Source organism: Telopea speciosissima, chromosome 1 (assembly GCF_018873765.1).
Source record: "Telopea speciosissima isolate NSW1024214 ecotype Mountain lineage chromosome 1, Tspe_v1, whole genome shotgun sequence".
NCBI classification, from domain to species: domain Eukaryota; kingdom Viridiplantae; phylum Streptophyta; class Magnoliopsida; order Proteales; family Proteaceae; genus Telopea; species Telopea speciosissima.
In genome coordinates this window covers 26,417,154-26,430,778 of record NC_057916.1, presented here as the reverse complement: position 1 = coordinate 26,430,778, position 13,625 = coordinate 26,417,154, and the positions used below count along the sequence as shown (strand labels likewise).

The following is a 13,625-nucleotide window of genomic DNA, read 5'->3' as shown; positions in this document are numbered from 1 at the left end:
TTAACTGTTCAACATTCCGCACCTGAGAACCACTGCCTAGTCAGTTGGTAGAGTATGGTGTGTAAAAGCCCACGCTACTAGGAGGTGTCAGGTTCGAGCCTCCTAGTTCTCACTTTCCCTCTCCCCCATTAGAATAGAATACCTATAAAAAAAAACAAAACACATTCTGCACCATACATCAAAGCCGGACTGTTCTAAAAATTTTTCCTTTTAAGTTATAAAGGAGTACGTCGATCACACTACACTCCGGATGCACCTCTCCACTTCAGCCGTTCTATTTTAATTCCTTGTGACACATCATCCTCTATATCACCTTCTTTATTTATGATTGAGCCCATATACCTAAAATAATCACTTTGATGTAGAAGACAAGCTGTTTGGCAAGCATTATGCTAGCCGCAAGCTTAAGAAGAGGGCTGGTTCACTTAATCAATTGGTGAATCAACCCAAAGGGCCATAGGGCCAAGCAGCCTTGAGCTGGGAGTTTGTTGGGTCTCTCAAACCCAATATCGTGGGGGCATAATTGTCTTTTGTCTTAAGTCTTTTAAAACCTACATGCTGGGACAATGGAGCTATTTTAAAAGGTGGGGACCACAAGCAAAGAGTGCTGGCAGCAACACCTAAATCACTTAAGTAATTTAAGAAGTGGGGTCCTCAAGGGGCAAAAATCAGCTGGAAGACTTTGAAGGCTTCTAGAAGACTTTATTTAGTTTCTAATTTTATGAATCCTAGATTCTATGTCATTGTTTCTTATTTTAAAACATTGTTAATTTAAGTTTTTAATTTCTTGTAACTTGTGGGGCAAGATGTTGCTCCCTATTTATATTTAACGCTTTTAGAAGCCACCCCCATGATTAATGAAGCTGAATTTGAGATTGCTTTGTGCAAATATTATCCTGGTGAGAGGATGAAGGGCTGGTGAGAGCCTGGCTGAGAGAGCCAAAACCCTATCCCCCTCTTCTCCTACCTTCTATTTTGTCCTTTCTTCATTATCTTCACTTCCCTCCATCGAGTTCTACCTTTGCTGCTTCTTATTGACTGCAAAGCTGCTCCTGGAGAACACCTTGAAGACTTGATTCAATCCTCCAATCAAACCAAGGACTGCTGCTTTTACAATCAACCAAAAGGAGTCCTTGAAGACCCTGTAGATCTGCTTCCCAGCCTTGTTTCTCTGGCAACTTCAAGCTTAAATATCTCTGCAATTAATACTGAGATTCAGCAGAGATTTGGAAGGCTGAGCCCTGTCAAGGAGAGCTCCAATCGATCCATGTTTGGAGTGCAAATTCCCACTGGCTTGCAAGATCTCACATAACCTTCTAATTTCGAGTCTGCCTCATATCTCAGTTGTTAGCCATCAGAATTGGCTGAGTTTTGGAGTACAGGTTCTCCCCATAACCTACCCCACTCAATCCAAGTTTGGTTGCAACTGTTGGCTGGTTTGGTTCCTACACTCAATTACCTGTTTACACCCTACCTTCTAATTCGGTGACCTGCTTCTATCTGTTTTTGTTGGCCATCTAAATTAGCCCCAACTTGGAGGCTTAGTTGACCTTAACAAGGCCTACACTCGACCTTCATTCCAGCCCCATTACTTGGCTGGTTGCTGAGAATCAGACCACCTTCTAATTCTGATTTTGGACCTAGTTTGTACCCTGCGGCTAGGGTTTGTTATTGGTTGACTGGTTTTCTATATTATGGGTATTTGGGGTTATTTAGCTTGCTATTCTAGCCTTACATTACACTTTGCAGAATCTCCCCCTCATCAATTTTCACCATCTCATTATCCGTCCTAGTGTAACCAAAGTTACATACCATATAGTCTGTCTTCATTCTACTTATCCTAGAACCTTTTGGTTCCAAGGTTGATCTCCATAACTTCAACTTGGCTCTTGTAGTTGATCATGTGCAGTGGAAATGGTTAGATTTCAGGTTCCTTTCATTGCTATGATTGGGGGCTCATATTGGTTGGATCAGTAGCTGATCTTGGAAGGCAGAACCATTTTGCAGGGAACAAGGATAGAAGGTTCCAATGTAGGAATCTTCTTCCTGAAATTGATATTGGAGTCTCATTGGTGAAATTGATGTTCAATGCCTTGGAACCTCCAGGTGGTCCTAAATTTCTTCCAGATGTTACAGGGTGGAGGTAGCAGCCAAAGTTCATTTATTTTTCGATGGCTGCAGGTAAAGATAACACACTCACCATTGATCATTTAATATCAAGGGAATTCTGCCTGCCAAATCTCTTTTACTTAACCAGCCCTTAATCAATCTGATTTGTCGACTCCTAATAGTTGTCCCTTCACTTTTTGAAGGTTTGGCTGTTTGTTTGAAATGAAGTGGGTCAGACCTAGATCTGTCGAAATGTTGTCAAGCTGGAAGGGGTAGAAATTTGGAAAGATTGCTTGGGTCTTATATGGGCAGAAAGTAACCGTAAGTCTCTTGAAAATTATGATGAACTTGCCAACTAGGTAGCTGTGAAAGCAAACTTATGAAATGATTCTTTTTGTGGTCTTTCTGTTGTCCAGAATAGTATGGCTGAAAGATATCCTTTGATGTAGCTTTCTATTTAACTTAACTCAGTTCTTGTATATGGGCTTCTATCGATTAGAGCTCAAAAAAGGGCTAATTACTATCACTCCCCTATACTTGCCCTATATTTACTCAAACTTCCCTACCCCAAACTTCTTTTCTGATTCCCCCAGAAACAAACTTCCACCTCTCTCCCCTATTAGTTCAAAATCCTAAATTAACTCCGGTCCCTCCCCTCCGGCAACCCCCTCCCAAGCCCTCTGCATCTCTGCCCTGCCCCCATCCCCACGGTCCCACCCTCGCCCCCGGCCCTCTGCTCTCTGCCCCTCCACCACAGCCCCATCTCTGCCCTCCCCCGCCATCTGCATCATCCTTACCCCCCCCCCCCCCAAATCTCCCTCTCCCCTCTCCCCTCTCCCACAGCCCCCTCCCTCTATTGTCTGTTAATGAAAAAGCTTTTCAGAATCTACATGTACGAGTAAGGTGAATCTTCGATATTCTAAGATTGCCCCTAGAAGGACATATACTCCATGGAAGGGGCGTTCATTCACTTGATGGGGCTCAACACCAAGTTTTGCACCAACGTCGCTGATGAAGCTCATATCTATTTACTTCCCTTCAGTGCAGTTATGATAATCCTACATCTGTTTGACCCCATCGTCCGTGATAAGGCTCTCCTTGGACATACATGGATTATGTCCTGATCGTCTCTGAAAACATCCCTTACTGGAATTGAAGCAAGGGAGCTGACCATTTCATGCTTTCTTGCCACGATTGGGTTAAGAAAAAATGAAAAATAAAATCCCACTCATCTTCTTCAACTTCAACTGCAAACAACAAAATGGAACCTTTGATTCTGATTCTTTTGATTTTTGTTTTCATGCATGTGACGGGCCACGAAAAACATGGTATGTTTGTTGGCTTTACTTCAATTTGATTAAGGCTCTCTGCAATGCAAACACCTCGGAATGATTCAACCCTAGAAAGGATGCATTGTTTCCTGAAATCAATCTGAAGACCGGGGAGATTGAAAGTCTTATTGGAGGCAGCCATCATATATGCCCTTCCAGTTTGGGCATATTCCTTGTGGGCCATCTCCATGGGTGTATAAGGCTGGCACTGCTGCAGCAATGGAAAGAAAAAGATAAAGATGTGAGAGTCTATGATACCATGCCAAGAGTGTCTTACCATGATGTGATGAACAAGAGCAGGTACTGCATCTGCCCAAGTGGGCATGAAGTTACAAGCCCAAAGATCGTGGAGGCCATCATGCAGAGTGTGTGCCATTTTTTATTTCACAGCATTATGTGTTACCGTTCAGAGACGTTCTTAATGGGGACTCGTTCTCTATCCAGGTTCGAAGAGTAAAATCCTCAATCATAAGAACAAATTACTGGATATTCCCGAGGATCGATATTTGAGAATGCAGGAGAGGGTGAAGCAAGTACAGAGGCATTTCGTGGTGAATGACCCTCCCAAGAGGTACTATGTCTTCCATCTTTCTGACGAGTTGGATCTTGAAGGCCCAATTTCGTTAGATGTGAAGTGATGTAAAATTAGAACAAAAACATAAAGTTTTGCAATCATTACAAAGAATAGTTGTCTCACTCACTCAATAACATACTAAACTTTATGTGATTGAAAAAATTCAGTGCTATTTTGGATTGGAAGTGAAGCAAAATTCAGTAGCCATTTTTAATTTTTTTTTGTTGAGTTTGTTACACATTTATTCTTGTTAATGTTCGCAAGACTTTATATTTTGCTTTTGTTCCAATTTTACTTCAGTTCTTCACTTCTAACCAAACTGGGCCTATGTTTTTTCAATTACTTAACCTGACTCTGTTTTCAATTACTTAACATGACTCTTCTCATCTCGCAGGAATATCCCAGCTTCCTGCTGAATAGGATGGGTGAAATTCATTTTGCAGGAATATCTCCTAACACTACTGCTGAAAATCTGCTGTGGGAAACAGTACCTCCGTGTAAAGTACAAGTAGCAGCAAATGGATCAGATAAGCTAAAGTTCTTAGCAGTCCAAATTGAGTGTAAATTGTAAAACACACTAAATGCAAGTTTTGTTAGTATGTCTTGGAAAGTGTCTGTAAAACCACTAATTTTTAGCAAGTCTTATAAGGTACTGTTTATTCTATATTTTATTGATCTCATATAGTGTCATTCTATTGAACAGGTACCACCAAGCCTGCTACTCGCTTGACAAAATGTTCCTCTCCGTCTGGATTTGATTTCGTAAATGAAAAGATTGTTTACGGAGAAAAATAATTTTGGATTCGCATTTTTATACATGAAAATTATATAGGAACTTTCTTCTTTTTAAAACAAAATAGTGTAGTGATTCAAGTCCACATTATAAGCTTGGTGATCATTGGACGTGCATGTCTCCACACCAGTTTGCTTAAGCTTGAGGGCTTTTGGTACTTATGTAAATAGGGTTTTGTGATTACAAAGCCCTAGATATAAGCTAGTAAGCAATTAATCATTTTCTTCTCTCTTATTCAATTGATGAATCCGAATGGCAAAAAGTTTCTGGATCGATGATGTTCTTCAATCTGTGGATCTGAAATTCTGAATAGCAAAATGCTTTTCTGAGTGGTCATCTTGAATTTTGGACTTTTTTTTTTTTACCCTTACAGGCTTTTGGATTTGATTCGGTTTCCTCAAAATCTTAAAAATCTTATGGTTTGGGTGAATCAAACACGGCCAAGACGAGTCATGGTTTTTTTATAATCCAGGGCATGAATTCTAGATTCTGTAGTCCACACTTACCACCAGGTATTTAAGCCATTCTGTAGGCGACACTCATCACCAGGTATTTTGTACCCCATGGCCTAAGCCCCCTCGCCCACATTTCTCTCACAACTCAAATCTAAGGTCTCTGGGTTGCTATGGCTTCAAAGCCTTCTTGAACGGGAAGAAAGACTAAGATGAAGAGATGAAGAATGGTGACAGTCAGTTCTCCTCAATTACAACTGTCAATCTTACGACACCATTAAAAGTTATAATGTTACATTTTTGTCTCTTGCCCCTCTCCCTTTAGGGGAATATTTGTAAACTCCTTTACCGTTCTCATCAGTGAGAAGCTACAACCCAGCGAGAGAGAGAGAGAGAGAGACATGCCTTGCCCAAATCTACAAATTCCTAAACCCAGCAAAAACCGGTGGATGATGCTCAACGACACACTGCGACCTTTTAGCCAAAAGACACTTTTTGCCTTTGAATTGTTCCAGACTATGCGTGAACGATGATTGATGCGTTGATCGGTACGTTGTGGTTTTTTTGTCCCTTTGCTATAAGAAGATCTCTGTGATTATTCATCAGAAACCCACGCAGTATACATTCGATAACCACAATTTAGAGATTAGAAGAAGAGGGGAATATGGGTATTTCCGTATTGATTGGGTTGAAGGCAATTGTTCTGTTGTTGGTGTTTGCTTATCTGAGAGCTTTGGGCTTCATCTTCTTGTCACTTCCCTTCTTATATGCTTCTTTAGTAGCTCTTTTGGTTTCCGTTGCTTCTCACCCAGCCATCAATCTTCCCATGCTCTTGGGGAAGAGATCTGACGGGAGCTTTCCCATTTGGTCCATGGTTATGTTTGGCTCATATTTGTATTTTGTTCGTTTCTTCTCGTTCTTGCGGAGAATGTGGAGTAGGGAACCGCCCTATAGTGAAATTTGTGAGGGTTTATTCGTCGGAGGATGGCCTTTTTCATTGGATAAATTGCCTCCTGGTGATCCTGCCATTATTGATTGCACTTCTGAGCTCCCAAGAAGTACAGCTCTCTCGAAGAATGCTTATCTTTGTGTTCCAACGTGGGATACAAGGGCTCCTCAACCTGCTGAAATCGAGTCTGCTGTTCAGTGGGCTTGTAGAAAGAGAGATCAGAAAAGACCAATCTTCATTCACTGTGCTTATGGTACGGTTCTCTCTCTCTCTCTCTCTCGCTCTCTAATTGTCAAGTGGATTTCACTTACATGATCAATGTGGTTTTAGTTAATTCTTTCATGCCTTCATTCTTGGACAGCATTACATGTATTGGTGCGGAAACAAACTCTGTTTGGGCCTCATCTTTTATTTACCTGGTAAAATGGGATAGTTTCATATGCATATGTCTTTTTGAATCTTCCACTACATAGTTGGGTTCTTTGTTGTTTTACGGTACTAAATATAATTAGGTTCATAGTTGACATTAACGTCTATAGCCTGGTGCGTAATCTTGGATAGGTTTTTCTTACCTTTGCTTGTGAAATTCTAGTGATTTTTTATATCTAATTTATACTTTAAATAGGTTATCTCACCTTTACTTGTGGAGTTCTGATGATATTGTATATCTTGTTTATACCTTTGTTGCGTTTGTAAATTTCTATAAAGTTCAAAGGAAGTCAAATTAATAATTAAAACTAAAGCTTTCCCAATTCAGCTATTACATTTAATCCATGCTACTGGATCTCTTATGTTATCTTGATGCTAGTCTGACAACAGTTGGACTGCACGAAGATGCTCAAATAACCAATCTATATCCATGTGCCTGGATCCTTCTGATTTTCCCCAAAGCTTGCCAAAACATAGTGTCCCTCACTGCTAGAAGTTTTAATCTTGTAGAGGGCATCATGTTGAAGAAGTTTTGATTCATGATGTTTTTTCTTCATTCTGTATTCACATTTGTCCATGGTGAGATAGATTTTGTTCTGTTTCATGATAGCTTAAATTTGCTTCTAATTCATAATTGCCTCTAGCGCATGGTTTCATCTAGGGGTGTATGTAGGCTGGCCTAGAACGCATTTCAAGGATAAATTGTCTGGGATTTGTTTAACATTGTCTGGATCGTGTTAAAGGAGCATCATATGGAGGTGGCTATTGAGGTCCATTCACAGGTTTGCCCATTTCAATACATTCTTTTGAGTCATTAATTAGGAAAATGATACATTCATGTCTATCAGAGTAGCTCAAATACTTTAGGCGACAAGTGGTAGGTATAAGTTAATCTTCAAAAGTATTGTCCCCTGTCGCTAAGTTATTATTATTATTAAAAATTAGCACTGAAGTCTTTAGACAATTTCTATATTTCGAAGGGTTTGTGTTAAATAGACAAAAGCAGGATCAACTTTACAATTGTGTTACGTCAAGGATCAGCTTTAAGCCCTTATTTGTTTGCGCTTATCATGGATGATTTAACCAGAGACATTCAAGATGAGGTTTCTTTGTGTATGTTTTTTGCTAATGATATTGTTTTGGTGGATGAGACAAAAGCAGGGATTAACATCAAGTTGGAGTTATGGAGATTAACTTGGAATCAAAAGATTTTAAGATAAGTAGAACGAAGACGGAGTATATGGTGTGTAACTTTGGTTACACTAGGACGGATAATGAGATGATGAAAATTGATGAGAGGGAGATTCCGCAAAGTGGTTATTTTAGATATTGGGGCTCAATCATAAATAAAGAAGGTGATATAGAGGATGAGGTTTCACAAAGAGTTAAAATAGGATGGATGAAGTGGAGTATTGCATCCGGAGTGTTGTGTGATCGACGTATTCCTTTAAAACTTAAAGGAACATTCTATAGGACAGCCATAAGATCGGCTATGATGTATGGTGCAGAATGTTTGGCAGTTAAGAAGCATCGTATAGATAAACTCAGTGTAGCGGAGATGAGGATGTTGAGATGGATAAACTAAGGAATGATCATATTAGAGCTGATTTGGGAGTAGCTCCGATGAATGATAAGCTACAAGAAATTCGTTTGAGGTGGCATGGCCATGTTCAACAGAGGCCTTTGGATGCTCCAGTACGGAGGAGTGATTTGATTCAGATTGAAGGAATTAAAAGAGTCAGGGGCAGACCTAAAATGACCTTAGGAGAAGTGGTGACGAAATACATGCATAGCTTAGGCCTTGTATCAAGTATGACCTTGAATAGAACTGATTGGAGGGCAAGGAGCTGACCTAAAATGACCTTAGGAGAAGTGGTGACGAAATACATGCATAGCTTAGGCCTTGTATCAAGTATGACCTTGAATAGAGCTGATTGGAGGGCAAGGAGCTGACCCCATTTAGTTGGGATAAAGGTGAGTTGTTGTTGTTATTGTTTGTTAGTCGGAGATTTGGTTAGCCGGATATTTGGACTTGTGGTGAGTGGTGCTGAAATTTCATCGTGTGCTTTTGGTGCCACTGTTCCATAGCCTGAAGGAGGTTTTTCTAGTTTGGTGTGCTTAGCTAAGTGATCTGAAAATTACTCATAAAATTGGAGGATATTTTTATAAGATGCCGACAAAAACAGCCAGGCCTTATGGAGCAGATTGTTAAAAAAAAAGAAACAACACATACATAGAATGAGTGTAGCTGAGTTGTGGATGTGTATATGGGTGAGCTGAAGACTGGAAAGGATAGAAACAGAAACGAATTCTTTGCAGGATTTTTGGGTAGCATCAACAGGTTACCAGAAGGGGGAAAATCGATGAGCTGGGTTGGTCATGTGAAATAAGGAGCAATGGTCGTTACAATGAGGAGCGATATGCTGCAGGTTGAAGGCATTTGGATTATGTGGAAGGTAAAAATGACTTGAGATAAATTGTCGTTAGCGCTTATGATTCAGCGAAAAATATGGCCTTTGTTAACAGCATTCATGGAACTAACACACAGTGGTTGGATTAGCTTGAATTGAGTTGAGTTCGGTAGGGGTGAGGTTAGCTGGAATGTGTTCCTCATAGTAAAACTATGTTTCTTTAAGAATGAATTATGAGAAAAGATGGAGAAGAAGCATCTCTGCCATTCTTTCACCCGCTCTGTCATCTTTTTCCACTTCATTTACCACTGGACATTAGAACCCTACCAAATGGGTGGTTTTTCTTTCTCGTTTTTTTGGTTGGGGAGTTGGAAATATGGGGGTTTAAATCACATTTCTAGAGTCTGTATCCATGTTGAGGAGATTAGATTTGAAAGGAAGCTTGCCATATGAAACATTTCTAGAGTCTGTATCCATGTTGAGGGCTCTTTTCTACCAAAAAATAAATAAATAAATAAAAATCCATGTTGAGGAGATTAGATTTGAAAGGAAGCTTGCCATACGAAAGTGGAACCACCTTTGTGAGATGAGATGATTGCCAAGATCATCCTATCAGCTTTAGCACATGCAACGCAGAAACTGATTGCTTTGACCATGTACTTATGGCGAAAGCATGATGTCACTTGGGGGGACAGAGGGAGAGGAAATTGATTTTGTCAACAAGGAGGTAATATTGGCCTAGTTTCACATCTTGCTGCAGCTTAGCCTGAGACCCAAAGGGACTAAAACACCCTGAACTGTTCAAGTGAGAAATGGCAATTACAGAAATGTACACATAAAGGCCATATCCCGACTACATCAGCTACAGAAACAGTGTTCTGCCATTCCATTCTATCTACGTCTAGATCTGACCTTTGTATGGTAGTTTTTATTTATTTATTATTATAATAGACTACCTACCTTTGTTTTCTAGTTGCTCATGCTTTTCCTGACAACTTCGACCTACTTTCTTTTGCGCTTTCCCCTTGTCCTTATGTAGCTTCCCTACTTGCACCTTGCATCTGAGTTCTCTGTTATGTTAAATAAGTATAAAAAATACATATAGTTGCATATAATTTTGAAATATAGTTGGAGCAGATATTACTGAGGAAGACGTAAAACTATCTGAATTCATATCCGACATCCAGTTATTTGGATAAACTATCTGTACCCATCAAACTCTAGAATGCTGCATGGGATATCAAATACTACTTGTAGGGAAGAAATTTTCTTTAATCTTCATTAACTAGTCAAAGTTATTGTAACTTTATATTTTAAGTTACATTTCATTGTGCCTGCCTAGTTGCTTCTCTGTTCATTAACTACTCACAGGTCTGGAATCTCTATCATTTATTTTAGGTTAATTCTCTCCAAATGTTATATATCTAGGTCATGGGAGAAGTGTTGCAGTGATGTGCGCTCTCCTAGTTGCAATAGGTGTGGCTGAAGACTGGAAAAATGCTGAGAAGATCATCCGAGAACGAAGGCCTTACATTTCCATGAATGCTCTCCACCGCAAAAGCCTAGAAGAATGGTCAAAACACCGCCTCCTTCCTAAAAGGAACATAGGATCTGATGTCAGTTCTGTAATTCTGTCTGGTGCTTCAGGAAGCTCACAATTCAAGTCATAAGACAAATGCTAACTGACATTCTTAGGAAAAAAGGGCCCTTTGGGAACCAAAATCTTCTGGATTTGCTTAATAACTTTTGTTTTATGTGTTGATAATGATCAAGTTGCCTTGTGGCTCAGGAAATGTATGGATATGCTGGTTTGGATCAAGAGATCATCTGGCCACCCTTTGGTTCATACACTGTAAATGCCTGTTATATTCGCTGTTCATTGATCTATAGCTATTCTAGTTGAACTTGCCCCCCCCCCCCCCCACCCAATCAAAAGGAAGTGCACGATGTCAGTGTGCAGATTCTTGTGCATCACTTACGACCCATGGGTCCTACATCCTCTCATTAAATGCCCACCTTTATTCGATGATTCATCACCCTGTCCCATCCTATTGGTGCAATTGCACTCCGGCGTTGTTTGAAACCCTTGCCCTAAAACTAATTATAATGTGACCAAGGGGTCTGTCTTGTCCCACGTCTCCAAGACCACTAAGACCCCTGACATCACGTAAAATGACTCTCTCCATGTCTCATTGAAACCAACATTTTGTTACTTATTCGATGTCCTTAGTGCTCAAATCCTTTTCATTGGAATTGCTTTTACTTTGTCACTCTTTTCAGTTTTCCAAGCAAAAGGCTCAACAAAGATCAAAGAGAATTTAAGGAGAAAAACCTAAAGAACCTAAACTTCTTACTCTTCCATCCAACAAAGATTGTCTGCTTTGGAGTTTTCTATTTCCCAATTTGTATGTCTATTACAATATTTACTGTTCTAGCTTTTTTTTTTTTTTATATTTGCCCATTCAACCTTTATCATGTTTAATGTATGAAAAGGAGATAGAGGATAACCAAAGCATTGGGTATCTGGATGAGTCAGTATGGTTCAAGGAAAAGGGATTCATATCTATCTCTAGCTATCATCACATTATTTTGTTAAAACCTTTTTAATAATCAAAATATCCTTCAAAAGCAAATCTTCCCTTCAATAATCTGAAAGCAGCTTTGGAATTAATCTCTAACAAAAACTATAATTAAGGAGGATAGGATACCCAAACCCCCTAAAAGCAATGATAAAATAGTTAAAGCAAGTGGATTAGTTATTGCCAACTTGTTTTATCTTGTTTTTAATGATCCTCTCCTGCAAGAGAAAAGGCCAAAATAGTTTATATTTATTAGTTGTGTTAAAATCTTGCATTTAGATTTGAGTAATCATCTATAGGAGCATGATAATCAAAATTCTGTCTCTGCCTGACCAATGCCAATGCCATACTTTGAAACCTTACTCGAAAAAGAAAAAAAAAAAAGTTAAATCGGATTTTATACTTTATATAAAAGCTAAATGATATGTAAACCTTAGCTTTTGATATCAAAGAATGTCTTGATCAATGTTTGCCATTCCCTTCTTGGTCACAATTGTGGCCTCATGCTTCTCTCTGTAAATTGTGGTTTTTTTTTTTTATCATAACTCTTTTCCTTTTCAAACTTCGCCGAATCAGTATGGGCAATGGTATGACCATAAGTAAGGTTGAAGCAGAGGCAAGGGGACTTCTCCAAGAGATCCAATGATAACTGCCACTAAATCGTAAATCAATAGAAATATGGACGGATTCTCTTCAGTTGGCAAGTCTGATTCCCAAGAAGGATGTTGTGGTGTGGTCTATGAGTGTTATCAAGTTATCTTAGACATTAGCAATATTTTTCAATATGGTTGTACTTAACGACACAGCCACTCCCCCCTAAAATGACCATCCCACCTGATAAAATGAAAAATCCCCTTGATAAATGCCCTCATTGGTCCCTATACTGATGAAGAAGCCACGTGATCGATCGAACAACGATCTTCTTGATCTCATAAAAAATAAAAAAAAAATCTTAGCTTTTAGTATGACTTCTCCCCAACCCCAAATAAAAATTTTAAAAAAAAAATTAACTTTTGATAGAAACATAAAGGAACATAAATTTTGAACTATTTGTAAGGAAAGGTTTGTTATCACAAGGTATTGCAATCAATCACGCCTTCAACTTAGGGGGACATTGGGTTGGACTTTGTTTTTTTACAAAAATTATTTTAGATCCTATGGGAACACACCTAAGCTTATTTTCAAGGGAAAACACTAGAAAAGTAATGGGGCCAATATGAGTTTGGAATAGAAAGACAACCTTTTTCCTGGTTTTGTCCATTTTAAAATTCCATGCATATAATGTTTCTTGACAAAGGTTTCTGAGGAGTGATGAGGACAACTAAACACACGGATCTGATAGAAACATTGACCATTACTTATCAGGTATTCATTCAAGCTCACGTTTCATTTATTTACTCAGATTATTGGTCGCAAAAACAATAAGGGCAAAAGTATATATATATTTGGTGGGCTCAATGAGATAAACTTATCTAATCTTTTTAAAAAATCTGTCACAGGGCAATTTGCGGATGGGATTTAAATGAGATAAATTTATCTAATCTTTTCAATTCAAATGGAGTTTGTCAAATGACAAAATAGAGTCTAAGTTGGTTGAAAGGCGAACAGCCCCCAGAGGAAGCCGGCATTGGATAGTCCGTGGTTAGTTAGGTGGTGGGGCATTCAGTATTCTATAAGTTTCGCTAGAAGAGCTTTGCTTTCCCCACCATAATAGAATGCCTCCATGAATTAGAACTTTATAACAACGACTCAGATGAAAACAAACTGAACCGACTTACACAACTGTCGAGGATTTGAATTCCCCCGTGCACTGAAGTCGGTTATAGCCGTACATCTAGCTGTATATAGAGTTATGGGAGAATCTATAATATAAGAGTGTTTGGATAGGTGCATGGCCAACCCTTCATGGCTTTCTCTATGGCCATGCGCTTCCTTTAGTACTTTAATTTCTTTTGCTTTGAATCATTGTTCTCTTTTATTATCTAGTTTTTCGATCAT

At 39.1% G+C, this 13,625-nt stretch overlaps 1 protein-coding gene and 1 pseudogene across 1 annotated transcript; both read left to right on the top strand.

Annotated features, from left to right (window-relative positions):
- The first annotated feature begins 2,171 nt into the window (after positions 1-2,171).
- Positions 2,172-4,502, top strand: LOC122639253 (annotated as a pseudogene).
- Positions 4,503-5,351: 849 nt separating this feature from the next.
- LOC122651623 (uncharacterized protein YnbD-like) lies at positions 5,352-10,808 on the top strand. The gene is made up of 3 exons (XM_043845093.1): positions 5,352-5,356; positions 5,910-6,461; positions 10,477-10,808. Exons 2-3 carry the CDS (start codon positions 5,924-5,926, stop codon positions 10,716-10,718), a joined length of 780 nt encoding a protein of 259 aa, XP_043701028.1. The 5' UTR covers positions 5,352-5,356; positions 5,910-5,923; the 3' UTR covers positions 10,719-10,808.
- Positions 10,809-13,625: the final 2,817 nt, after the last annotated feature.